This window comes from Serpula lacrymans (assembly GCF_000218685.1).
Source record: "Serpula lacrymans var. lacrymans S7.9 unplaced genomic scaffold SERLAscaffold_18, whole genome shotgun sequence".
NCBI classification, from domain to species: domain Eukaryota; kingdom Fungi; phylum Basidiomycota; class Agaricomycetes; order Boletales; family Serpulaceae; genus Serpula; species Serpula lacrymans.
In genome coordinates this window covers 60765-86954 of record NW_006763307.1, presented here as the reverse complement: position 1 = coordinate 86954, position 26190 = coordinate 60765, and the positions used below count along the sequence as shown (strand labels likewise).

Genomic DNA, 26190 nt, shown 5'->3' with positions numbered 1-26190 from the left:
GCTCAGCCTCATCGTCCGACTTCGTAAATATCAATAAATTGTCAATGTAAATGATGACACAGTTTTCCATATCCGCAAAGATCTCGTTCATCATGCTCTGGAAGGTTGCCGGTGAGTTGGTCAACCCAAAGAACATAACAAGGGGTTCAAAGGATCCTCGGTGGCACGTGAACGCGGCCTTCCAAGCTTCTGCTTCTTTGATTCGTACATTATTGTACCCCCATCTGAGATCCATCTTTGTCAAGATCTTGGCACCAGCCAATTTGTCTACTAGCTGACTGATCAAAGGCAGCGGATACGCATTTTTAACTGTGTGCTCATTCATGTAACGATAGTCCATAATCATACGCTTCTTACCATCCTTTTTAGGAATGAAGAACACCGGGGACGTCATAGGGCTTTTAGAAGGTCTGATGTAACCCTTCCTAAGCTGTTCGTCTATGAAACTTGATACCTCATCTCTTTCTGCACTTCCCCTTTTCTTCAAACTCCTCTTTCTTGCGCCGCGTTGCCTTCTTCTTATTTTAGATACAACTCTCTCACACAGTGGAGCTGATCATGCGGGCTAGGCCCCATGACATCATCAGCCACTGACTTTATCAACTGTACAGTACATAAGTATAAACACTCTGTATTAGTATATATACCCCAATAGATCCAGGAGACTCCTCAGTGAGTCCTCCTATTGTTAACCAACAAACTCTCTGCAGTCTAAGGGGTAACCACTCCCTATTCACTACCTTTATAGTGTGTTCCTGTGTGTGCCAGAGTAACTAACTCTTGGTTGTTACATTAGGACTCACTCTTCTACTCTCTCGCACGTTGTGCAAAAAGTCCCACTGGGCACCCGGACTCCAGGGTGAAGGAGATTTGGTTATTGGTTGGGAATATCCCGCATAGCAGATAGGTGCGCTCTTCATGACGGCCTTGTAGTGCTTTGGGAGAAGAAACAAAACCTTTGATACGCGGCCCCCAGCATTAAGGGGAGTACTTAGCTCAGCAGTCGGTGTGGAACCACTGTTGATTAGAATTTACATACAAAACTTCACTTTCTCTTTCCTCTGACCAGGCCGGGCACTTGCCTCCGCCAGTCTGGAGAAGGGTTGACAGCTTAACAAGCGGACCACCCCCTGACAACCGTTCGGACCAGGGTTTAATACTATAACTTTTATATAAATTTTCAAAATACTATAGTGTGGGTAGTCAGAGATTGAGATCCGATACTCAGCTGGGAAGAGGTAGATCCGCAGATAGCAAGCGGGGACCCCCAGTTACGTTTTTTTTATTACTTTACAAAGAGAACAAGTTGACATGTTGTCGCAACCAGATATCAATGCCCTGCTGCACAACATGTGTGTGCAGATTCAGGCATTGACCACTCAACTCGCTGAGCTGTAGGCAAATCCCCTGCGGCAAACCCCTCGGTAGAGAAAAAGTTCAACAAGAAAGTTGAAGTCGTCGCTGACCCTGGTGCCTCCGAAGGAGACAGAGCGCAATTTGCTGAATGGTGGATCAAACTCCAGATTTGGGTTAAGGCAAACTGGGATGCATTTGCCAATGACTTTGAGGTAGCCACTGCGGTGCTATCTCAACTAAAAGGACCTGTGGTGGGTCAATACGCCCAAGTTAGATTACAGGAGTGCTACACCGCGGGAGTGTGGCCAACCTGGGACGATCTCAAGAAAGAGATCGAAAAATATTTTAAACCACAGGCTGAGCGTGACTGGGCATGTCAGCAAATGTGCTCCTTCAAACAAGGAAACATGAGGACGGATGATTACGTTACCCGGTTCCTGGCCCTCTCCATCCAAGGAGGGCTTGGAAATGAACATGCAGTAGAACTGCTGGAGCGCAATGTGAACCCCCGCATTGCAGAACAGATCTACTTGCAGGATACAAGAAACAAAAACCTGGCCCTGGCGGCTGAGGAAGTACAATGAATCGGTAGAGCCATGGAGCTTTACCAAATGCACCAAGGTGGCGGGTCCACCACCAAAAACAACACATCCCAGAGGCGCCCTGGGTCATCAAACCATCAAAACCATTCTCACGGGTTCAAGCCGTTCGGGCTGCAACCAGGGCAGGGAGCCCCTTTGGATATTGGCGCGGTCCAAGGAGGACAGATGCGCAGATTCCAAGGGAACTGCTATAATTGCGGCCAAGAGGGACACATGTCCTGAGACTGCAGAAAAGGAGTGCAGGCCGCTCAACAAAAAAATAACCAAGGGCGCCAGGCGCGTCAATTAGAGTCCGAGAAACTGGACAATTGGCTTCAGACTCTGACCGGTCATTCGTACGACGAAATCCGGGCCTTCTTCTACGATCAGCAGGCTGCTGAAATGAAGGCTCAGGGAAAAGAGTTCAGAGCTTAGGTCACTTGGGTGCCTTCGCTCCTATGAACAATAAAGTAAACCACAACAAGGTGGCCCCTGCTCCGGGGTGTTGCACGAGCAATAAAGGAAAGACGGGGATGGCTTCCCAATTTGTAAATAGATTTTTAAATTTGTTATCTGAAGTATGTACTTGTATAAAACATTGTGACTGTAAAATTAATGATACTACCGCTGCACCAGCGTCTCCCTTGGAGCGTGGCCCCGGCGAGACAAACACTAGGGTGCTTGATTCTGGTAAAAATAAAATAGAAAAACATGTAACTTTCAATACCCCTTTTTCTTCGCTGGAGCCACCCTTTCCCGATATCCCAAGGCGTGTGTTGATGCACACATATTTATTCCAAAAGGAGATCTGTTTACACGTTGGTGTGGAAAACCTTGCCCGGGGCATAGTACACCCAACCAGCGCACTGCTTGATTCAGGCGCTAACGGAATCTTCATAGATCAGGCCTGGGCAGAGCAAATTGGACTCCCCCTTCTAAAATTAGATGTATCTATTCCCGTCTATAATGTTGATGGTACGCTTAACGCGGGTGGCTGCATCACGCACAAATGTTCTTTTGTTGTCGAATACCAAGGACACAGAGAACGAGTCACCGCTGAAGCTACCCAACTAGGGAAGATTAATTTAATCTTGGGCTGGACCTGGCTATTTAAACACAACCCTGAGATCAACTGGCAGACAGGGGTTGTCACATTGTCACATTGCCCTCAGGAGTGTGTGAACTTGGGTAAACCAACTCATGTCCGTCACAATGAGCGTCTTGAAAAGATAAACGCTGGTCACGTTTATAAGCTCAGATCTTTAGAAAAGATCGACGATGACGATGATGAGGTAAAACCCGAAGAAGAGATTAAGAGGCTGTTACCTCCCAAGTACCATGACTTCTGGAAAGTCTTTTCTAAACATAAATCAGAACGCTTCCCAGAGGCTAAGCCTTGGGACCATGCTATAGATTTGAAGGACACCTTCAAACCGAGAAAAGGACACATGATACCACTCTCTGCTCCAGAAAGAGATGAGGTATCAAGTTTCATAGACGAACAGCTTAGGAAGGGTTACATCAGACCTTCTAAAAGCCCTATGACGTCCCCAGTGTTCTTCATTCCTAAAAAGGATGGTAAGAAGCGTATGATTATGGACTATCGTTACGTGAATGAGCACACGGTTAAAAATGTGTATCCGCTGCCTTTGATCAGTCAACTAGTAGACAAATTGGCTGGTGCCAAAATCTTGACAAAGATGGATCTCAGATGGGGGTACAATAATGTACGAATCAAAGAAACTGACCCTTGGAAGGCCGCGTTCACGTGCCACCAAGGATCCTTTGAACCCCTTAATAGGACTAAGTGAAACTCAGCCGCTGCCCGAGAGGCTATAGAAACGACTTTATTATTTACCTAAGTGAAACTACAATAGATGTTAGTTTAAGGTGATCTCTAATAAATGTAATGTAACATACCTCAGCCGCTGCCCGAGAGGCTATAGAAACGACTGAGGTATTCCTATACTAAACCCCCTACTACTTATAGTCGGAGGTGCTACTTGCTACAGTATAATGACTCCTAGGAGTACAATGGCTGCTTTGGCAGAGACCGGGTTTATCCGGTTTTGTCAAGTAGCTGCTTGACACTCCAATTGACTGAATTCTCTGGCAAAAGAAGATGAAGAATACAGTACTGCTGTGGAAGGCAGCTTGAAACGGGGTGCATAGCGCAGAACAATTTTGAGTGACCCTACGTATGTGTCTTTGTTTGGCATAATCAGCTTTATTAATCAAATTGAGCCCTTGTATCCAGAACCCGGATGATCCTCACACGTACACCACTCATTTACTCAACTCAGTCACTTACAACAACATTTCCGACTCACAGCCCAATATTCGGCCATCCATGCCTAACGTTCATACCAACCCACCACGCTCTGGCGTATATATCGGCTTGGCTCAGATTTAACCCCCTTGTCATTGCTTTCTTCGATGGGTTGACAATTTTATGTTTTTCCTTGGTAGCCCTCAAAACTTTCAACTTGCTTTGAAAAACACGACTCATAGTCATCGCTATTTATCATTCTTCATCCTGGAAGTACTCGTCGCATACTGGAGATGTGACAGCTTTGGTGATGTCACGATCACTTTGGACATTAAAAATTGTTGTACACCATCTACGTCATTTGTCTGATGTGTTGGCCTCTTTTCCAGGAGAGTAACTTGGTGATTCAGAATAGGATATACATACAAAATAAAAATAATTCCAAGCATTTAAATTACCCTCCTAGTAGTCTTTCGTACGAACTTTTTCATCCATTTGATCAGGAAATTTGATCCATCGCTTCAGTACAGGCTTCCAATAAACAGGCATGGTTGTTTCCTGGATTGGCTTGACCTAAACGATCAAGAACTGCTTTCAGGATTGGATCTCTCCTGAACAAAGGCCGTAGTATGATTAGCAGTGTGAAGTGGGGAAGTAAGCAAAATCTCACTGAATTGGACCGTAAGCCACGGTGACGTCGCATTGAACGCTACCAACTGACAACGGCCATCTGGAGATAGTCTTCGTATCCAGAGTAAAGGAGATGAGGGCTTTCGCTTTCACTTTGGGAATCATCACTGAAGCAATAGCTGTGAACCCTGCAGAATTGCTAGGTTCAGAAGGAGCTATCTTAACGGAGACAGGATATTTCAAAGCCATAAGCTTTAGTTGTAAGAGAAGCTGGGAACATGATGACCAGTAGTCCCCGAGGAATTCCACGATCTGAGTTGAGTGATTGTAAGCCAATGTCCTATGACAAGCGGAAAATAGGAAGTTTACCTTGCGAACATTGCAGCCTTCTCCTAATGTTGATACCAACTGTTGGGCTGTGCGCAGCATCAAAGCATTGAGCGCTGGAAATGAATGTTTGGTACTAGTCATTGAACTTTCCACGGGCTCGATCTTTACGGCTTCAAGCAAGGGTTGATGCTTGGCACAAGGTATCGAGACGCGATAGGTAGATGTATAAATGACTTCTAACAAATCGGAGTGGACCTTGGTGATACGCCATTTGTGCAAATCCTGCATTGCTTCAAGTTCATCTAGGGGGACACCTAAGTAACAGTGACTGGATACTATCATACGAAAAATGCACCTTTGAGCCGGTATACTTCGAAGCGAGTGCTGCTCTTCTGAACATGGATGAAACGCTGAAGACTAGCGATTTCGGACGTGGTTTCTTGTTTCTGGGAGTTAATCTCATCGGATTTTTCTCGTAACCGCTGGAGTTTAGCATTGCTTTCATCCACGTCTACACGGAATGCTTCTAGTTCAGCGCTTTATGTGAAAATCAGCAATGCTTCGGGCAAAAACAGATGTTCTTGATCTTACCTTTGCTCGGCAAGGGTGGCCTTCAGCTCATTCAAGTAGTCCTGGTCACTGTTCTCAATCTCCTCCACGAGTTTCTGCTCTTCTTCCAGCTCACGCATGATCTGCTGATATTCATCTCGTAATTGAGGTAGCACTTCCCGTGCCTGACGAGTAACGCCTTCCAGAACTTTTGCATCCTGAGGGAACCATGAAATCATAAATAAGCACATTACTTTTCGAACTTACTGATTCTAGAGCTTTGAAACCGCGTTCAGCTTCCTGGTGCAGCTGCCCTACCCACTGGAGCTTCCAGTCATACCACTCCGATTTAGCTTGTCCGTGGGTATTAACCTTGATTAGTTTCAGTTGGTGGAGTAACGCAGTCCTCCCATCTTGTTCAGCTGCCATGAACTCCCTAAAAAGTTCTGGTGTTATCTTCGCCGCCTCTTCTTCCGCTTCCTCATACAGTTCTTTGATCCTTTCTATCCAAGCCTCCAGATCCTTACTCACGTGTGTATATAGCTCCAGTTGTGGAACATTGACAACTAATCCTATCACATAATCAACTAATGGGATCTCAAAATTCGCAGACGAGTGCCTTGCTGGTCGGAACGTAGAAGGGCGAATGGCAGAGCGAGGAGGAGCGGTGATTTCATCCATAAAACGGATGCCAGTGAGCTCGAGAAATTTCTGGATAGATATCGTAGGTTCTTCCGAATCTTCCTGCTGGATTCCATCTCGCCAATGCTTTGTCGCGTTCATGGTCTCCTGTCTCGATCCAGATCCTTCGCCGAGGCCTGCATGAGCGACGGTATTGGGCGGAGGTCTGGCCGCATGGGAAACATATGTACCCGGTCTAGGGGACTGCGGCAGGGATGATTTCCCAACTACCCGGTGTTCTTCCTCTTGCATACCTTGTCGAACTTCCACTGTACCCCCCTCTGGAGGTAGGTGAGATATTGATGAGGGAGGTACTTGAGAATGGTCCTTCTTACTCGGCGATGGAGGAGCAGTTGTTTTAAGGGATTGTGCGGATACTTCTGATCTACGAGGAAGAGAGGAAAATCTTCTAATAGGACCAACTCTGCTACGTTCCGTGGTTGGTCGATTATCTGTGCTCTCAGCATCGACATTAGATATAGGAGGCTCCATTTGCGAAGAGCTGGTGGGAGGTGTGAACACAGCTGAAAAATCTGGCGGTTGTGGAATGAGTAGCGATTTACGTGGTTGCAGTGGTGGGGTGAATACGGCTGAAGAATCTGGTGGTTGTGGATTGAGCAGCGATTTACGTGGTTGCAATGGTGGGGTGAACACGGCAGGCGAATTGGGAACGATTGAAAGTCGAGGGATGTTTGACCGCGACACAGATTCAGTCTGTTTCGAAGGCTGAGGTGCCGCATCGGCGAAAACGCTCAAACGAGAAGATGTCTGTTGTTGGGCTGGTTCGTCTGGTCCTGTACTCTGCAGGGTATTGGAGGTAGGCGGATCATGGAGAGGAAAAGGAAAAATCTGGGAAGCCGGGTTTGCTAGACCCCCACTTAATATTTCTCCTGTTACATCGTCCATTTGCATGTCTGCTGTATGGCCATCGTCTGTCTCATGGGCTTCTGACATTCGTCTGAGCTGGGTCATGTTGACCGTTTGATCACCATCGGCATCTCTACTTGGATTTTCAAAGCTATCCTCCGTACTTGCAAAACTATTTTCTTGTGAAGGTGCATTCTCTTCGGATTCTCCTGCATCAAGACTAAGTGAAGCACGGACAGCCATCAACCTTGAGAGAGCATCAGTCAACTCCATTCCATCTTCACTGCCTTCCTCGGGGTCAGGAGGAACATAAGGCGTGCTACCAGAATGAGTCACCGAACGGAGAGCCAGCCAGGCATCATTCGGGGGCGCGGGTGGTCGAATGAGTGGGACAGTAAACTCCATGGGCTGAGTATCATCTTGGGCCGAGTTCAAGGAGTGAGATTCGATCGACATTTCTTCGGTGAATGATTGATCACCTTCCATTTCCTGGCTATCATCGTTGGTCGATAACGGGGGCTCAGATGATATATGGCCTAATGGAATGCGAGATGAAGAACCAAGAGACGGTGGACGTGATCGCGAGATATTTTGCGGAATAAATGTAGTTATTTCCATATCCTCCTCTCCATCAATATCGTAGTCATCAAATTCATCCACGATGGCTGATTCGCCCACCCGATCAAAAAATGCAGAAGGTCCGGGAGCGGTATCATCCATGTCCATGTCCATAGACCGCTCACCTCCTTCGCTAAAAGCGATAGATGACCGAATGGAAGCGCGGCGTTGAAATACTCGTGCACCAGGGTAAGCGTTCTCGTCATTTGTTGCTCTCACTGGGGGGTTGGCTTTGTCTGTCTCTGCTGCAGGAGAGGACTGTGGCGAAGCGGTGCTGTTGGTATTTTGCTCCTGCGTTTCGAATAATCGAACATGGGCATGTTCTGCGAAGCTGACTCGTCTGCCTAGTGATTTCCGGCTATATTTGTCGTGGATCTCTGTGCGAGACTCGTTGATGGAATGGAATGATTCCGTGGCCTCTGGTTCATCTGCGAAGTTAAGCGATGCCTTGAGGATACTTTTTCGAGGTGCCTTTTATAGGATAAGTAGAATGCTACGTCTCGTATTAACAAACAAGGGCTACTTACAAGGGATCGACGCGCTTTCGAAGTGGGGCTCAAGCTTTGTCCAGGTGCAATAGAATGAGCACGCCTCCTCCGTCCTGGATGAGCTGGCTGATTCTGGTTTACAACAGCTATAGATTTTCGCCTGCTAGGGGATCCTTTCCCTGTGGCCATAGCTGTACAATAAACTCCTTATACTGATACAGCAGTGGGTCAATGTGAGGAATATCTGTGACTTCAACACCAGCAAAACGCGTTTCACGACATCACGTGACCTGGTATAGCTGTGGCTGTACGGTGGCTATACATTCCCTTACTCTTGTTCTTCACCTTCAAGCTCAAAATTCAAAAAGCTTTCGAACGTAGCGCAGCACTGGACTATGTCAAGTCAAATCAGTCAAGAAGAACAGCTAATTGAGCTACTATTGCATCTCAAGGTAAGCTGTGGCCTTATTTGATTTGTGCTTGTAATAGTTATCACATATGCAGAAAACAACACCAGAGCAGGCGCGCGCCATTCTCTCATCACAACCTCAGATCGCGTATGCTCTGATAGCTCTGATGGTAAAGATAAATGCAGTAGATGTGCAGGTCCTCCAGGTCCGTCTTTTTTTTTCCCTCCCCAAAAACGTTACACCAAAACGTGTTCGCAGAAAACAGTAACTACCTTCTCCGCCGGGGCCCAGCCCCAACCACCGGCACAAATGCAACCCCTGCAACCCGCTCCTGCTATTCCACCGCATCTCTCGCAGTATCGCACTCCGACGCCACAAGCTCATACTCCTCCTCACGCACCGTCGCATACTCCGGCACCTTCACTCTATTCAAATGGGCACGGACGAGGGCCTAGTAGTAATACGTATTCTGGCACAGGATCTTACCCTAGTCCTTCCAACGGGTATGCTGCACCTCCGGCAGGCACGGGAATGGGTGCGGGAATGATCCCCGATGCACTGGCTGCGATACCTGATGAACAGAAAGTCTGTATCATACATTCTATTTCCCTTTCTCCAATTATTCATTGTGTGATCAATCACCCCCATTTTGTCATCTTTAGGCGATGATTATGCGTGTAATAGCCATGACCCCAGAACAGATACATCAGCTCCCTCCGACAGAGCGTGCAAACATTATTCAGCTGGTGTGTACTTCTCCTTTTCCTTGTTCTGGGTCTCGGTGATAATATCAATGCTTAGCGAGCAACCCTTGGTCTTCCGTCGTGAATGGAGGTTTTTCGAGATGTGCAATCTCTCAACTTTCTGATCTCGCCCACCCTTGCTGCCGTAACGACACAAGCATAATTAAGCGAGTTACCTTTCGGCATTGCTCGGTCTATATCCTGAGATGGCCGGTCATGTCTTTATCGCCTTTGTGTCTCTTCATCTAACCCCGCTCATGGGCAAGTTCTGCAGAACGAAGGCCGCCACAATATGTACAAAAAGCTCTGGTACGATATGTCCCTTGTGTCATTGTTTCCGTTTCAACCCGTTATCTCCTTCTGGGGTGTGATCTGTCGGTTCTCAGTGTTGAGTAATCAATCTGCACATTGACAGATGCGACTCTTTCGCTGCATGAAGTGGTCACACGATTAAGGACCTTTCTTCGCTCATGTGGTTTTTTCTGTATTCATCAGCGCGGTCTCGGACTGTTCTAGAAACTCCTGCCATGAATCTTCCCTGGATCGTCCCCAGTGAGACTTTTACGGTGATTGCGGCTGCTGTCAGTGAGTGAGTTCGTGCATTTGATTTTGATGTTGCGCGTGTGGTCAATGAATGGCCACCATATTTAGCTGTGTAAGTGAGATGTCGAATGAAAGGTTATGAAGGTCACATAAAGTCATATTACACGACATTAAATTCTACCGTAATCATCTTTAGCTATAATCTTGCATTATGCCGTCTACAACACAATAACAAAGAAGTGCGATGCTGCGGTGGTACAGGTAAAGAAGGTCCTTACGCCTTCTCGACGAGAGCTTTGAGATCAGCCTTCTTCATGGCGAAAAGATCGTCGCAACCTGAGGTTGATAGAACGTTGAATCAGTGTGATACCAAGATGGTCTAGATTCCACTCACCTCCTACATGCGTTCCATCTAAGTAAATGGTTGTTTATATTAATTACATGCACCGTGAACTTCAAATGAACCGCACAAGACTTACTAACGAAAATATTAGGCACGGAACGTTGTCCGGTCTTTTCTGCTAAATAGTTTTGAATTGCCGAACCATCATCAGTCTCGTCGAGCCTAACAAGATAGAACCCCGAGTCAGTAATTCCGCCACGAATGAGACCAAATTCGTACGTACTCGAGGACATGCGCTGGAACACCGGGATAGTCCTTTACGAAAAGGGCCTTGGCACGAGCGGAATAAGGACACCAAGTCTTAGAGAAGATGGTAACTTTGTTATCGCTGATGGCGGTCTGCAATCAAGTAGCAATTAATCCGTGACCCTTTGATTAATATATGAACGCATTCGACGTCAAAGCTTACCTCGACGAGATCTTTAATAGCCATGATCTTGTTCTGATATTGTGAAGGAGTTGAGGAGGATGCTGCCGTGGTGGAGAACAGATTGGCGGGAACTTTGGAAGAAAGCGCTTTGTAGAGAGAGGAAAGCATTATTGTAAACTGTAGTATTTTGTCAGCAGTGGTGCAATCCGTCGCCAAAGTCAGATGACCCAGTCGCGATCGGGAACTGCTTATTTTTCGGCACGTGGCGGCACCCACCCGACTGTTTACGACGCTTATGGAGGGACAATCATGATTCGTAGCAAATCTCAACTGAAGACGTCTTTTTCAGCATTACGCTATGTCTGTCGTAGCAAAAACAGTATGCAAAGCCTTTGAACGTATAGCTCCACTTCGTCTTGCCGAGTCTTGGGATAATGTTGGTTTGTCGTGTGTCAAGTCTCGCATAGCTTTGCTCATCCATGTTGGTTTTTCTAGGTAGGATTGATACTAGGTGATCACGTTTCGGTTGGTATTTCCAATGGATACTGTTACTGATAGTAATACGCGAAGAATCGCCGTTCAAACGACCCAATGCCAACAGGATCATGTTAACGATCGAGTAAGCATCTTTGTAACCAGCTTGCATGATATGTCGCAGTCCTCACATCATCCAAGTCTGACACCAGCTGTCCTTGCTGAAGCTTTAGCAACGCCAACCGCATTTGTTATAGCTTACCACCCGCCCATTTTCAAGCCTATATCCTCGCTCACACTCTCTTCTCCCTTACAAACATCCATTCTCCTACTTGCCGCTCAAGGTATATCGGTATTCACCCCTCATACTGCCCTTGATTCTGCATGGGAGGGAATAAATGATTGGTTGGCAAAGATCGCAATTGGTGTAACGGAAGGTCGATCTCCGGGTGCAGGTGGAAGTGTGTCAATTCTAGGGGAGATGAAAGGTCCAGATGAGGGTGGATTGGGGAGACTAGTATTACTTGACGAGCCCGTCGAGATCGACGTTTTAATTTCAAGAATCAAACGGCATCTTAACCTTCACCAAGGTTTGCTTTTGCGCTGGTATATCACGTTAATTCCATCTGATGATACACCGTCTTCTAGTGGAAGTAGGATTTCCTGCCACCGCCAAACCGATACGCAGAGTAGCCATCTGTGCTGGTGCTGGAGGCTCGGTTCTAGCCGGCGTGGATGCCGACGTATACTTCACAGGAGAGATGGCTCATGTGTGTCTTATTCTTGTGTCCTAAGCTTCTCGTTCTAATTTCACCCCACAGCACGAGGTTTTAGCCGCTGTTGCTTCCGGGAGATACGTCGTTCTTTGTGAGTCCTTCGAATGGTATTACTCATAAGGGCTTATGAGCTCACCGATGACATAGGTGGACATACTAATACAGAGCGCGGATATCTCCCTGAACTCGCCCCCCGATTATCACGTACAATTTCCGAGCTTATCCAGAGCGGATCCGACATCGACACTGGTTTATCAGAAGACGAAAAGGATCAAATCAGGAACATGAATTTGGAAGTCGTTGTCAGCAAGGCAGATGAGCATCCTCTGAAGTACATGTAGGAAGCTGTACGTTCACGTTGGAGCAGGTTATGTCCCCTAAAACGAGGCTTTCCTTTGTGGTCTGTTAATCGTCTTTAGTGGCATAGGCAATTGAATTGAAGGGATGAATTCTGCCTAGTTGAGTCATGATCGTAAGTCGATCGCGATCTAGTGGGTCCCTATATTACAGCTTGGCAACATCGGGTGACACTGCGAACTGAGCGAATAATTTTCGCTGGATATCGCGAATCCTGTCACGGTGGGGTGAACCCATTTGGCAAAAATCAGACAATTCTCAATGCACTAACTGGTTCGGGTACAGCATCATGTTCTGATTCACACCAGAAGTCCCATCTACAAATTGGTTCCGCTATCACGAACGAGACCCAACGCCTTTGATACCACATCCCGATCTTTCTGAAATGTCAATTTCGCTATTGCTTCCTCAGCATCAAAGAAATACGAATCAAACGCCTCAGACGCCATCTGCGTTCCTTCCCTCTTCTCGCCAATCACACGCGTCAGATACCACCAGATGAACTTCACACCCTTTCTCCCAAGGTCTCTCACGGTAACAGCGAATGGCTCTATCGCATCATCTGCAATCCTCACCACGTCAGTCGCGTCAACATGTGCGACAGGCGCCCGAGTAGGCATATTGCAAGGGAGGATCTCGCACGGATAACCTGTCTCTTCGAATGTCTCTCGTACTGCTGCTACCTCTATCGACTCTCCACGATCCTTGCGTCCTTTGGGAAGGAGCCATTCGTGTTTTCGGCGTTGCCATAAGATGCATATCTGGATGTGACCCGTTTCTGATGCCTTCCTGAATAAGATGGAACCGGCAGAAATGACAAAGTCACTACCGAAATACTGTGTGGTTGGTCTGACTGAGGCTGCCATGTTACTGTACTTTGCTGTAGAGGTTTTAACGCTGCATCGAGATACATAAAGGATGTGTACAGGCTTTCACAGCCAAGTTACTCACCGATTTGGATACAGTGAAACCTCAGTGTCTTTTTCTTTCTCAGCGACACCGATGTCGCAATACAAAAGGCTCTGCTCTGATACGATTAACGGCTACTTACGACTTCCGATCTCTTATCAGTTTATTTGCACAGCAAGATCGATGACGAATGTAGCAACCACGCCGCGGTGTTTTCTCTCAGCGACAGTGACGCCGTGGCGGATGACAACAAGAATTTGGTGATTGTGACGCGATACCTCTTACAGCTTTCGGTTCCTTTGGTACGTTCTTGAATGAATGCTGTCATCATGTATTTTTTCAAATTGTTGATAGTGCCTTCTCTAGGTCTTACCATAACCTTCACCAGCGTCACGGTTCCAGTTATCGAGTTCGAATAAACGCGATACCATCACCTCATAATTTGACTCGGGGCGAAAGTAACAAAGAAGAGTAATATGATCGCTATGTTTGGTCAACCTATGACACCAAGGGCCTTGTTCGCAGAAGTCATGATCGGGGGCACGTTTTCATGATGTCGAGCACTTCGGAAGAGAGTCTGAAATGTACGATGATTGAGCACAACGTCGGAGCCTTGTCACCTATTTGGCCTCGTCGGATATAGAAGGACCAGGGATAGACATCGCGTTAACAACGGATCGCACCTGTTGCAGGGTCTAGCACCAGGCCAGCCTCTCGGTACACGCGTATCTCATACCACAGCAGTCATGAGTTATGTGCGCATGTGCTAATGGACAGGCGTCATACACACCCCAAAAATCGCGCATACACATGGCTGGTTTGAAATACATGTTCCATAAAGTTAGGGTAATTGAATGGTCAACAAGGTTGAGTTTTGTGATATTGGGTGGCAAACTCACCGAAAGTGGTACAGATGGTCCAAAAGTGAGCCCATGATGATGATGTGGTCAGGAACGTTAAGGAACACACGCTGGGCTTGAGAACTCTCCCCCACCTTGTAACACTTCTTTGACGTGTCAATGAGAAGTATGTTCAGAACCGGGGTAATAATGCCTGATATAACTGCGGGGGTGGGGGGCCTGAATAATGAACGCGGATGCACACACAGCTCAATTCCTTGGTTAGCCACGTTAGATAAGATAAACGACCTGCGCTGGTGGCGTGACAACGCGATGATGCGGATAGAAGTGATTATTCTGGGAGTATTGTGGAGTGGAGCTGAAAGAGAAAATAACAAGCGAAGGCTCAGCGCTGATTAAATGAAAAACCATACAATGCGTAAACATTTCACCGGATCTGGAGGTTTTGGTGAGAGTTTGCGGGTTGTACGTACAAAGACATCACCCGTGATTCAATGCGAGAACAAAGAAATACATAACGAAGCGGTGATATCGCTTCGCGGCCAAATGATGGAACCTTCGAAGCGGAAGGGGAGGGGTGAAGAAAGACCTTCTGGGAGGAACAGGAAGAATGAGGTGTGGATGAGTTGATCGACATCGGGTGAACTGGGAAAGCAGGCACCCTGTTCGGTGAGAAGTCACAAGAGAATGGACCAGAATGGATTGATCAGACGTAATATGTCATTTAAATCTTCGAGTTCGAGAAAACAAGCAGATTGAGAGGGAAAAAACAAGGAAATTCCACGAATATAGTTCATTTATAGCATGATCATGATGGCAAGCTCCGGCAGGATGCAAGGGGCAGGGAAGTTACTCCGCGTAGAAAAGAGCACAGCGATACAGGACATTCAGGCGAAATCAATGTCCGAGTCGGCAAGTCGAAACCAGAACTCGGAAGTGAACGTGAGTTTGCGTGAGTGCTTGAATACAGCAGAGGCGTGTTGTTCCAGAAATACTATGCGATCCAAATGCAGGGAAATAGCAGCGCTACGTTAGACCATTTGGACACAAAAAACGTGTCCGACTCCACCTGAGCCACCAGACGGGATAAATGGAATCCGACGGTTGTCATCGTCGATACAGAAAGGAAAGACGTTGTGCGAAACAGGGTTGGTATGATTAATGAGCAGTAAAGGATCGTAGAAGACCGAGAGGTTGGTGGTGTGAGCAAGTTTAGTACTGGTAACGAGTTTGGGCTATGTATGGTACATACGATCAACGCAGGTTGTCAAAAGTCATGTCAGTGGAGCTGGCTGAACTATGGATGCTGTGGCCGTGTCCGAGATTTGCAAGTAGGACAACACTAGTGCTTTTCCAGTAAATAAACGCTAAAAATGCTACCAACGCCCATAACGAGTCTGACTCGGGCATTGAGCGCATTAGAGTACGCCACAATCAAGAAAAGTGGAGAGAGAGGGCGTGATCAAGACGCGCGTTACCAGCATCACGTGAGAGTAGTCACTTACAGTCGCGCCTTTTTCCCACGGTGCCACTCTGGTACAGCTCCAGCGCGCCACTGACACCTTTTCCTCCCAACGACAACCGATAACGTGTCCGCCATGGTCCGCGAAGTAAAATACGAAATCAGCATGCGCCATATTCCAGACATTTCAGACACGAGCCTGTCCTTCCAAATCCCAGAAAACAGCCAGGCTGACTTTCTCTTGGGAGACTCCACGAACGATTTTGATTCACCTTTCTTGCCATCCGCTGGAGATAATGATAGCTTTGCAGCGCTTCCTCATCCAAACCGCCTGCCCTTAACTCTCAGTCAGCTCACGCCAAAGCCAAAGAGCAAGCTACCTCCGCCTTCTAGATCATCGAGTCCGTCGCAATCTCCATCGCCATCGCCAAAGCTTGCTAAAGACGCTATACCATCGGACCTTCCATGCCCTGGAGCTAGCAGTAATAGCAATGTCGCTAGCGAATTAGCATGTCCGAGTAGCGGGCCTACCAGCGAGCACGCAATGTCCGAGGAGCGTTTCGAAAATCTAAGGGCAGAGGTAGAAACACTTTCCAAAGTCTCGAAAAACGGGGACCAAGTGGATCCTGGACCGGATCATAAGCGCGGTCAAATGCTAAAGCCGAGGCCGAAACCTCCTGTGTACACTAATCCAAAGCTGAGATCAAGGATAGTCTCGAAACACGTTAGTCGCATCTATCTCCTTACTGCTTCATTATAGGTACTCACCATCTATCTTTGCCCATCTGGCGTTCATCAGACGGTGGCGGATGGTGGGATAACGAAATCTACAATCCGAGGAAACTTACCTGCTTCTACTCTCTCTCGGAACTCGAACACCGTTTCGTCGCATTCTCAGTCCCATTTTCCCTCACCATCCTCGGTTTCACAACAACCCAACGATGTTACCGAGGAGATAGCACTTCCACACAATCTTAATCACGAACTTGGAGATATCAGCGTCAGTTCCATTGCCAGCACGAGTTCGCGCCTGAGCACCGGAGGTGTGGCTGAACGCCTCGTGTCATATAGCCAGAAGTTGATATCTTCATTCGGGTGAGTCAGCCGGGTCATGTTCTCTGTGTCTATACTCGTACTGATGCCAGGAACATCTCATGTTTCTTCTCTTTTTTTCTTTTCTGTTTGGTCCCCGTGTGGTCTTACATCGGCATTTTTGTCTGTTCTGGCGTTATGGATCGTCCCCGATATACATGTAATCGCACTAACCCGACTGATTAGGCTTTACAGGTCCAGATCAGACATGGCTTCTTCAGAAGACACCAGTGCTGGTAAAACGGAAGTAGCTATCAGCCCTCACTCTTCTCCTATGACCACAGCCAGCCCCTCTTCCCCGTCGGCAACCGGTGGAACTGATAGTCATGATCAATTCAGGCTTTCAGAAATTTCACCGCGAAAGGGTCAGCAGGGTGACTACCATACCAAGCGGATGGCGCGACATGACGACGCTAAAAGCAATCCAAAGCCTCCCTTAGGGACATCTAACAAGCGCGCCGGTGCCGATGACGACGAGGATGCCTTCTCTCGAGATCATGTTCGTAAGAAAGGAAAAATGGTATTTCCGACCGACCTAGCTGAAACGAAACGCGGATCGTCTGATATGGAAATACCGACAAACACACAGGTTTTGCAGCCGTCTACTAACCATAACGCGTCTGCAGACCATGGTTCATTGATCCGGACTGCACGTCTGCCACCCTTGCACCTTCCTCAGGCGCGGACGAAGTACAGACCTAATGCAAATTGCCAGAAGAGAGGCGCGTCCAGGCCAGCGGTTACTCGTTCTACTTCCTCATGCCCGGACAATGGTCAGGTACTTGGTACGATCGCATCGGGCGGCGCGTGTAGGGGAGTCGAACGTAAAGCCGGCCTGGGTAACGGTTCTGCAACCAAGTATGCCGGTCGTTCACGCTTCTTCTCTTCTCATCCCGAGGCGAGGGGGAAAGGTGTTTCCAGTCGCGCTCATGAGAGGCCTGGCCCGTCGTCTAGAGCTGGAGTAATGCCCATGTTCGAGAAACCGGTACGTGATTCATTAACGGACTGCGCGTCTTAAGTGCGCTAACGTGAAAACCTTTCATCATCACGCCCTGTCTCCTATTCAAACATGTCTGTGTTACGTCCCCTTGCGCGCGCGCGCGCGTACATACAAAGACGGTGACGTTACCTCCAACAAACCCAACGAAACCAACTGCGTTTACGTTTCGGGTAGATGCACGGATGGAAGCTAGGAGGACAGAGTTTGAGCAGAAGCTGGCGGTTACGGAGGAGAAGCGCGCTGCCAAGGTGCATGCGCAGCCTCTTCCTGTCCCTGATTTCAAGGCACTGCACATAGCTCAGGAAGCTTCGTTGGCATGCCGTAAAGAGCAAATTGTTCCTATTTTGCCTGCAGGACAAATTGAATTCAGCACTGAACAGCGGGCGAAAGAGAGGGAGAGATTTGATGAGATGATGAAGAGAAAGGAGGAGGAGATGGAGCGGTTGAGAGAGGAGAGGCGGAAGCAGCAGGAGATTGAGCTGGAGAGAGAGATCAAGGAACTGCGAAAGAAGGCTGTACCGAAAGCTCACGAAGTTCCCGAGTGGTATGGTGATATGCCGAAGAGGAAGGGAGGCGGTGTGAAGGGATGATGAGAGAGGGCGCTGTTGGGGTCAGACGTGTGGATTGGAAATGAAGGAGTACGACAAGTTGTTCATGGTGTGCTACCTCGTGTTTTTTACATCATGTCTGCGCGTTATCTTTTTTTCGAAAGTTGTGTGTTGGGCGCAGGCGAGTCTGGTGACTGAGATGGCGAAGGTCATGGCAGAGGTCTATTCCGGGAATATTGGACAGGAGAGAAACGCACGATGGCCGGCAGAAGTGTATCTGGCGTCTAGGGCCCCAATGCAAGGAGTGGAGGCCGATAGTACCGGAACCTTGTTGGGTGTGTCTTGGAGAAGTCAAATGAGGAGAAGAGTCGGGTGCCACAGACCCATTTGGGGGCTGTGCCCAGGAAGGATGTGTTGTGGTGAGAGCGTGATGCCGGTATGGGACCATCTGTATTAGTTGAGTGATGCTGAGATTTAGGAACGAGATCTGGTATCTGTTGGTAGAGTGGCGTTTTCATGGGATCGAAGTGAGACGCTGTGTTGGGATGGGATGGACAAATAAGGATGAAGCGTATGTGAGCGTGCTGATCCAAGCTGTAGAATGGCGTGTCAGTTGGCAAGAGGCAAGTGTTGGTTTGACAGAGGGAGTAGATGGTGGCGAGCGGCAAGAGAAATAGATGAATGATCAAGGTTGCTTTGTAGTGCTAGGGAAGAGGCGGCTTAGCCCAGACGCAGTGCACAGAGGTGATGCACGTTGACAGGCGAGAAGGATGATTGAGGATCTGTGGTGATTTGGTTCCGCTGTTGGCTGAATCAGCGGTGGAGGAGATGTGCCAATGTGGGTGGACAGATATCGATGGGCCATAGCGGGCAGGGACGAGCCCAGGGAGCGGACCAAGGGCACAAAGGCACAGAATCGTCGAGAGCCTTATCGGGCCAGATCCAGCGAAATCTTTTAGTGCGAGTCAAGGTTTGGCACCAATCCAGCCTTTATTGACCTTCCCGATTGGGAACACACACGAGACCTCTTTTGACGCCACAAGATGCTCTCTTTTCTTCGGAGCGTCTGCCTTTCACCACAGGCCGATAACGGAAGGCGACCGGCCAAACACTTAAAAGGTGGAGCATCTCGCTCTCTTTTCTCCAGCTAGCAGCTACACTACATCCTCATCCACAGCCCACCATGCCCTCCACATCGTCTCTCTCCCACTCCTCCACCGGTGCCACCCCCACCCACAACTCGACAGACGACGCAGACGCCTTTGTCAACCCCAGTGCCCCCCAGTGCTGCCACTGCGGCTGGAGGGGAAGCCACTCCCCAAGCTGCCCCTTCCGTAGCGGATGATTCAACCCACCCTCACCTTGTATTTATTCCGTGCTCGTCCGTCTCTCCTTCCCTTCATCTCCATCCCCTGCTTACACCCTCCTTCTGCAGAATCGAGCTTATGTTACTCGTCGTCGCTCATGTTGTCACGATTAATCCCATCGATCGCATTGTTTTGTCGCACTGTACCACCATACAACATATCCCCGCGTGCTTCCATGCATGCTATTACTGCTGCACGGACTCGACCACATCGGGTTCCCTGTCACCCACTGTACGCTGTCCGGAGAGGAGGAAGAGGAGGAGGAGGAGCAGACGTTAATGGGCCGTAGTGCCGGCGGAGGGAGATCTTGGGCGCACACTAGTTACCGCGCAGATATTTGGGAAGCACTGCTCTGTCTTTGTATTGTCTACTATGATCACAGCATTATCGTCATCATTCGTCATTGCTCTCTGTGCTCCTTTCGGTCCGTGCTGACCCGCCCAGTTTTTTGAACGCTGAAACGCATGCAACATGTTCGGACTCTGACCTCCTTGTTCCGCTGACCCTGTGTGGGGAAGAAGAAGTATCGGACAGCATGATCGTCGGAACCTCATCCCGATATTGAACTTGCCACTTTTGGTCCCGAAACACATCTCTTTAGTCCTGATCCTGCAAAAAACAACACATCTCGTCACAAGCCATCGATGCGATCAACAGTCACACCCGTCCTCAACGCTCGGAGCGCTCGGTCCAAGCGGAAAATTCGTATCTCCTTATCTATTCTCTCCTCGACCTTGGTCCACGCGGCACAACCCGGCATCCTTCTCATCTCGGCAGCCCATCTGCCGAGTAGCCGGTAGCTATCTCTCCCCTTCCCCGCGTTCGCAACCGTCCATCACTCCTTCCAATGCAGCCGCCTCAACATTCTGATGAGCTCAACGTCTCCTTCCCCGCAGAACATGTCATGCTCCTCACCCTCACCCGTCCAATCCAGCTCAATGCCATGACCCCCACCATGAACAACGACATAGGTGCCCTTCTCAACTGGTTTGACGACGAACCCAGCCTCTGGTGGCTCAATCAACTCGTCTTTGCTCTTTCGCTAATGGTCCTCTTTTCCAAGGGTCGCAATCGTGACGGGCGAAGGTCGCGCCTTCTGTGCGGGCGCCGACCTCAAAGCGTACGTGTCTGATTTCATCTCTCTTCCTCCTTCATTCACCCACCCCCTGAACATCATTCCAAATATTAAAAATAACAAAACAAACTCGTCATAATAAAATTTATCATCCCACACCCCTACCTCTCTTTTCCAGATGGTACCAAAATCAGAAGAGCGGTCGTTCTACAGAACAAGAGGATTTGGCTGCCTCCGTGCACGGCTTTGGTTCCATCTCCAGGCGGCACACCTCGGTCAAGCCGATCATTGCGGCCGTTAACGGCGGGGCCTATGGTGGAGGCGTCGAAATGATCCTCAACTGCGATATCGTCGTCGCTAGTGAAGACGCCCACTTTGCGCTTCCTGAAGTTAAGCGTGGCGTCGTGGCCGCTCAAGGAGGTGCGTACGAATCGCGTTTCTTCTTCTTCTTTGCTTTCTTTGCTTTCTTTTCTGCACACACCTCCCATAAGTGTTTTACATTGGATTCCCGCATGAGACTCGGAGTCGTCCTAGACTTTTCGTGTGTGCGTGTGCGTGTGCGTGTGGCGCTCAGATGTGTACTTCTGTCTCTTTTTGGTTTCTCGAACCTCGGCATTGGCATCTTGGCGCATATCTATAGAGAGAGACTCACGCTTCTCCTTCTTCTCGCACAGTGATTCCCAGGATCGCGAAAGTTGCGGGGCATCAGGTATTTACAGCGTCAGCGGGAGACGCAGAGTATACCCGCTCACTGAGAAAAAAACAACCACTATGGTGTTTCTTGCCCTCTAGCTTGCTTCTGAGATGTTATTTTTGGGAAAGACCATCACAGCTGTTGAAGCTAGAGATAGGTTCCGTTTGTGAGTTCCCCCTCCCCCCATCATCGCGACTTTAGGAGGTAACCATCACTAATCACTCGATGCCCCAATCACAAATTCACGACGTCAATCCCCCTCATCAACTTCCTTCCGCACCCCGCCTTACAGCGTCAACTTCGTAGTCCCCACATCGGAGGTAGTCAAAACCGCGATAGGACTAGCGACGCAAATAACGCAAAACTCTCCCGATTCGGTGCAGAGCTCGAAGGAGGGACTGATGCTGGCACAGAAGCACCACTTCGAGGACGCCGTGCACACGCACGCTTTGGGTCTCGTGAGTAAACGAGTGTATCACGGCGCGAATATCAAGGCACGTTTGCTTTTCTTCTCTCTTCTTGTTTTCTTTTTTCAAGGCACCTACCACCCCCCGGCCATCATGTTAACTGATGCCCTTGTTTCTTTTTGGCTTGGATTTTGGCTTCAGGAGGGATTGACTGCGTTCTTGGAGGTGAGCTTGATAAGCCCTAGATGGACGTTGAACGGAAGTGAGTTGACGATATCTCTCCTGTAGAAACGTAAGCCCAAGTGGACCAACCCCGCCAAACTCTAACGCAGCGACGGCTGAACCAACGGAAGCGGGTGTTATTATAAGGGCTTGGGGACCTCGTTTGGATAATACGTCCAGTGATAGTGGATAATGCTATCTGCTGTACCCGTCGGAAAGAAGTTGGTTATACAAATGACTTGACGTCCTGATCAAAAATCTTTTTTTAATATTAATAATATCTCTCTCCCTCCCTTTCCTCTTTTCTCTGTTTTTTTCCTGTGTCAACCTGAAAAGAAACTGATATCGGTGACTATACCGGAGGGAATTTTTATGCTCGTGATTGATTTCTTTTAATCTCTCTTCCATGCTTTGTTTGTACCTGTACCTCGTCCCAATCAGCTTCTATTATGTGGTAAACTTGTGAACAAAAACAGCTATCTATTTCTGCTCTTATCTTCTCGTCCACGAGAGCGTGACGGACCACGTTTTCTTCCCTTTTCCTTTCTTTCTTTCTTTCTTCCTTTCTTTATTTTTGATGTCTTGCTGTGCCCATCGGTGTATCTGTATCTGTGTATCTGCCCGTTGTCGATGATGTGATAACCACCCTACACGCCGCTTAGGCGGAATAGCATTGACAAGATCGCTAAAGCCCGGTATTCCCGAGAGGTCCATAGACAGGGTCGTCAGCATCTGTCAGCATCGCCTTTATACCAGTGTGTACCTCTTTTCGTCTATCCAGATTGGCAGATTGAGCGTTGAAGGGTAGGGATGATCTATTTTATCGTCGCAGTTGTAGAAAATTTAAAAAAAAAAATGAAAAAGAAATTAAAAAAGAAAGAAAGAAAAGAACAAATAAAAAAGTAACAGGTCACGGCGCAGCACCAGTCGCCGTATGCGCGTTCGGACAACACCTCCCAAATGGAGAGAGAGTTTCTCGAATGTGGAATATAAGCAACGGTTTATTCTTAAAGCTATCCGCCCCCCGAGACTGGCGAGTGGGGGGGGGGGGGGGAAAGAGACCGAGCGGGCGATCGTGCGAAGGGACGTATTGAGAAGAGGGGCAGTATGTCGCTCTGTGGGGTGGGGTGTGCCGAGGGGAAAGGGAAGGGAAAAAACGGTCTGAGCGGAGGTGGGCTGTAACACGCCATACGGGGACAACGGGACCTGCATCCCCGGGCCCATGTCTATTAATCTGGCTAGGATGAGAGATGGCGTTGCGGTAGCGAAGAACGAGAGTTTGGGTTCGGTTTTAGACGCGAGCCGTGGAGGGATTTCGATATCTTGAGTACGAAAAAATAAATAAAGAAGTAGGCCGGTCGGGCGTCGAAATCCTCAACTGTGGCTTTGGAGGGGTGGCGTGTTCGATACGAGAGAAAGATGGGGACAGAAAAATACGGGTGATCCCGATCCCTGACTCATGGGTCGATGCCAAGACACTCTTTTTCGAGTACGAGGTTGGGTGACATAGTTTAAGACGCAAGCCCGATGTAGTATTGGACGATATAGCGAACAGCTGCCCAGGTGACATGCCGTACCGCCACAAAAGGAGAGAAGGACAATCCCATAAGCAAATTTAACCAAGTTAAGGTTGGCAGCGCTTGCTCTCAAAAAGGCCCAATGAATAATAGGATCGGAAGGAATAATCTTCGGTTTTTTGCAAAAAACCTGTGTCATAGGGAAGCTTCGGGGGAACTGCATCCAGGACAGGGGCCTTTTTTCTTGATAGACTGTACTGCTTTGCTGAGCAACCGAGCGGGCTGTTCGAACGAGAGTGATGCGCTTGTAGACACTGAGATCTTTGATATGTGACCGTGTTTATCCCTGTATCTGGGGTTTCGGAAGATATAGCAGGGTATAATTGGCCGTACAAGAGCCGCCCTAACGTCCTTTATCTGTATCTCTGTGATTGTAACAGATTAGATGAGAGAGAAGAGGCCCGAGAGGTGCGGAAGGGAAAGAGCAGGGAAACAGGGTCGTGCAAATTCGACTGGCTCCAATGTCAAGAGATAGATAATGGTCGCATCACGAATATATGATTATGATTATCAAGTTGGTTCGAACTTTAAATATTGCTGACAAGATGTTTCAGCGCAGGTTCTGGCCTTGAGGAGATTATTTTGAGAATTAGGCGCAGTCCGCAGCGTCCGGGGCGAGGGAACTGGGTAATCGAGGTCGAGACCAGAGGAAGACGTAAATAAGCGGATTTATGATATTCGTGCATAGTTTATCCTGTGTAACTGGAAGGATCAATGTACGTATTGGATTGCCTTTGGGTGCTTGAGCGCCGGGACCAAGAATAACAGACGGTAGTCGCCCCCTCCGATGACACGATGCAGGTCTTCTAATAAGCCTTTCATTACTCACCGGTAAAATATGAAAGAGCCATTGCGCCGCTGTAAAGATAGTTGCCAACACTGAGATCTCAAGGACAACAGGGGATAATCAGATGAAAGATCAATTGAGTGGAGCTTACATGAACGACGTCTGATGTGGTTGACCCTGCATGATGGTAGGTTTGAAGTCTTGACGCAAGTTATTCGGTCTAAGCCCGCATTGGGCCCGCTATTAGATTGCTGACTTGAAGAGCGTTATCATGCAAATATGATGCAAAGTACACACCACTGCTTTTACGAATAATTAATAGCTGTTGACAGCGCTGATACCACTTGGGCCCGTTCCATGTCCGTTGTTGCCCCTTGAGGTACTTCAATTCAATGCATTGCTGTCAGTTGGCGTCTCTTGAGGGTATAATGCACTCGGGAGTAAGAGGGAAAGATAGGCGTGGGAATGCGTCAACATTTTTTCGTCTGAATATACTTGACGTGGGTTCAGCGCTACCCATGGACCCCGCTTCTTCAGCTCCCCCCATTGACCCGTCAGAGTCCCGTGCATTCAAGAGATGGCTCAGGACAGCTGCCTCCATAACTGGAATCGGACTGACTGCTGAGGAACGTTCACGTAGTGCGGAAGGCCAGAAATTCCGTAATTGCGAGAAATGGAAGAATGAGCTTATGAATTATAGTGAGTAGTCTCACTACCATACTTTGACCATGGACGCATGTGGTAGTCGCAAAGACAAGCTCAATGATGGCTGCAGGTCCGTCAGTGGTATTCATGCTGAAGCATCTTAAAATGTCTGGATGCCCTGTGTCTCCGTCGAATATCGCATGTGCGCCTTGCGACATGACACGTTCGGGCGGATTCCATCCTGCCGGCGCTATAATTCTTTGTCAGGGTCATTTCATGGATAAGAAACACATGGAAGATACCCTAACCCACGAACTGATACACATGTATGATCACTGCAAGTTCAACGTCGATTGGTATAATTTGAGACACCATGCATGTAGTGAGGTCAGTCTCCCGAGTAACAACATTCTTGTTCCTGCACTCATCCTCGATTCTGCAAACGCCGAACAAGATACGCGCAAATAGTTTAAGCGGCGACTGCAGGTTTATGCGTGAGCTCGGCAGGGGGTTTGTCGCGTTCTCAAAACAACATCAGGTGCGCTCTAGTCTTTATCTGGTTAGCTGTGAAAGGACTTCTATTGTATTTACTTTTCACGTGCAGGCTTGCGTACGACGGAGAGCAGTACTTTCTGTACGGGTAAATCCATCGTGCCCTGACGAGGCTGCTGCTGAGCGTGCTGTCAACGAGGTTTGGGAGAGCTGTTTCAACGATACAAGGCCGTTTGATGAGGTACGTGCTAACATTAATACAAGGAAGTTTGTGTCGCACGATGGGTGTATTCAAATGATGATCCTGCATGCAGATTTATTAGCCGATGCTATAATTGCAAGATCCGACTGAGAATCCAGGGGACAGGGTGTTGAGTAATGGCTTGTACTTGGGTCAGTAAGTGCCATTTGTGTATACTAGAGAGCATGGTTGGACGTCAACAAAAAGATATACCTGGCACGATGTCGAGAAAATAGTATGGTTCCGAGTAGGTATACAGTCTATCATTTAAGAAGGTTGGATAAGTGGAATGAATGTAAGACACGCATGAGAAAGGAAGCTGATTCTCCGGAAATCCTCGTGTTCGCCATAACGGCATCGCACGGTG

At 48.2% G+C, this 26190-nt stretch overlaps 14 protein-coding genes across 14 annotated transcripts; 9 read left to right on the top strand and 5 right to left on the bottom strand.

Moving 5' to 3' along the window:
• Nucleotides 1-1311: 1311 nt before the first annotated feature.
• Nucleotides 1312-2372, top strand: SERLADRAFT_443471 (uncharacterized protein; the record flags this gene model as incomplete). The annotated part of the gene is made up of 3 exons (XM_007324087.1): nt 1312-1354; nt 1399-1931; nt 2202-2372. 3 exons carry the CDS (start codon nt 1312-1314, stop codon nt 2370-2372), a joined length of 747 nt encoding a protein of 248 aa, XP_007324149.1.
• A 1821-nt stretch (nt 2373-4193) lies between these two features.
• SERLADRAFT_479987 (uncharacterized protein) lies at nt 4194-6076 on the bottom strand (the record flags this gene model as incomplete). The annotated part of the gene is made up of 6 exons (XM_007324086.1): nt 4194-4817; nt 4877-5148; nt 5206-5468; nt 5522-5703; nt 5758-5933; nt 5983-6076. The coding sequence occupies 5 exons, from the start codon at nt 5853-5855 to the stop codon at nt 4706-4708; spliced, it is 927 nt and encodes a 308-aa protein (XP_007324148.1).
• A 2688-nt stretch (nt 6077-8764) lies between these two features.
• SERLADRAFT_443468 (uncharacterized protein) lies at nt 8765-9607 on the top strand (the record flags this gene model as incomplete). The annotated part of the gene is made up of 5 exons (XM_007324085.1): nt 8765-8821; nt 8874-8984; nt 9038-9364; nt 9442-9525; nt 9581-9607. The coding sequence occupies 5 exons, from the start codon at nt 8765-8767 to the stop codon at nt 9605-9607; spliced, it is 606 nt and encodes a 201-aa protein (XP_007324147.1).
• A 15-nt stretch (nt 9608-9622) lies between these two features.
• On the bottom strand, nt 9623-11052 carry SERLADRAFT_479985 (uncharacterized protein; the record flags this gene model as incomplete). The annotated part of the gene is made up of 5 exons (XM_007324084.1): nt 9623-10401; nt 10460-10477; nt 10545-10630; nt 10692-10807; nt 10878-11052. 5 exons carry the CDS (start codon nt 11004-11006, stop codon nt 10340-10342), a joined length of 411 nt encoding a protein of 136 aa, XP_007324146.1.
• Nucleotides 11053-11112: 60 nt separating this feature from the next.
• Nucleotides 11113-12585, top strand: SERLADRAFT_453878 (uncharacterized protein; the record flags this gene model as incomplete). Its single annotated transcript, XM_007324083.1, has 6 exons — nt 11113-11274; nt 11334-11457; nt 11514-11902; nt 11961-12082; nt 12134-12179; nt 12236-12585. The coding sequence occupies 5 exons, from the start codon at nt 11444-11446 to the stop codon at nt 12427-12429; spliced, it is 765 nt and encodes a 254-aa protein (XP_007324145.1).
• SERLADRAFT_479980 (uncharacterized protein) lies at nt 12582-14136 on the bottom strand (the record flags this gene model as incomplete). The annotated part of the gene is made up of 2 exons (XM_007324082.1): nt 12582-13325; nt 13397-14136. One exon carries the CDS (start codon nt 13309-13311, stop codon nt 12763-12765), a length of 549 nt encoding a protein of 182 aa, XP_007324144.1.
• A 337-nt stretch (nt 14137-14473) lies between these two features.
• Nucleotides 14474-14945, top strand: SERLADRAFT_479978 (uncharacterized protein; the record flags this gene model as incomplete). Its single annotated transcript, XM_007324081.1, has 1 exon — nt 14474-14945. The coding sequence occupies one exon, from the start codon at nt 14614-14616 to the stop codon at nt 14842-14844; it is 231 nt and encodes a 76-aa protein (XP_007324143.1).
• A 391-nt stretch (nt 14946-15336) lies between these two features.
• Nucleotides 15337-15892, bottom strand: SERLADRAFT_479977 (uncharacterized protein; the record flags this gene model as incomplete). The annotated part of the gene is made up of 1 exon (XM_007324080.1): nt 15337-15892. The coding sequence occupies one exon, from the start codon at nt 15849-15851 to the stop codon at nt 15633-15635; it is 219 nt and encodes a 72-aa protein (XP_007324142.1).
• A 1270-nt stretch (nt 15893-17162) lies between these two features.
• Nucleotides 17163-17564, top strand: SERLADRAFT_402997 (uncharacterized protein; the record flags this gene model as incomplete). Its single annotated transcript, XM_007324079.1, has 1 exon — nt 17163-17564. A coding segment is annotated over one exon (402 nt), but the record flags the coding sequence as incomplete, so codon positions are not given.
• A 134-nt stretch (nt 17565-17698) lies between these two features.
• SERLADRAFT_402995 (uncharacterized protein) lies at nt 17699-18409 on the top strand (the record flags this gene model as incomplete). The annotated part of the gene is made up of 2 exons (XM_007324078.1): nt 17699-17753; nt 17885-18409. The coding sequence occupies one exon, from the start codon at nt 17951-17953 to the stop codon at nt 18356-18358; it is 408 nt and encodes a 135-aa protein (XP_007324140.1).
• Nucleotides 18410-19441: 1032 nt separating this feature from the next.
• Nucleotides 19442-20100, top strand: SERLADRAFT_402992 (uncharacterized protein; the record flags this gene model as incomplete). Its single annotated transcript, XM_007324077.1, has 2 exons — nt 19442-19697; nt 19752-20100. The coding sequence occupies one exon, from the start codon at nt 19500-19502 to the stop codon at nt 19659-19661; it is 162 nt and encodes a 53-aa protein (XP_007324139.1).
• A 430-nt stretch (nt 20101-20530) lies between these two features.
• On the top strand, nt 20531-22186 carry SERLADRAFT_353000 (uncharacterized protein; the record flags this gene model as incomplete). Its single annotated transcript, XM_007324076.1, has 7 exons — nt 20531-20694; nt 20747-20803; nt 20937-21178; nt 21403-21467; nt 21551-21618; nt 21745-21973; nt 22148-22186. The coding sequence occupies 7 exons, from the start codon at nt 20531-20533 to the stop codon at nt 22184-22186; spliced, it is 864 nt and encodes a 287-aa protein (XP_007324138.1).
• SERLADRAFT_402983 (uncharacterized protein) lies at nt 22173-22728 on the bottom strand (the record flags this gene model as incomplete). Its single annotated transcript, XM_007324075.1, has 2 exons — nt 22173-22212; nt 22250-22728. A coding segment is annotated over one exon (157 nt), but the record flags the coding sequence as incomplete, so codon positions are not given.
• Nucleotides 22729-24963: 2235 nt separating this feature from the next.
• SERLADRAFT_352934 (uncharacterized protein) lies at nt 24964-25934 on the top strand (the record flags this gene model as incomplete). The annotated part of the gene is made up of 4 exons (XM_007324074.1): nt 24964-25144; nt 25221-25477; nt 25545-25628; nt 25695-25934. The coding sequence occupies 4 exons, from the start codon at nt 24964-24966 to the stop codon at nt 25932-25934; spliced, it is 762 nt and encodes a 253-aa protein (XP_007324136.1).
• Nucleotides 25935-26190: the final 256 nt, after the last annotated feature.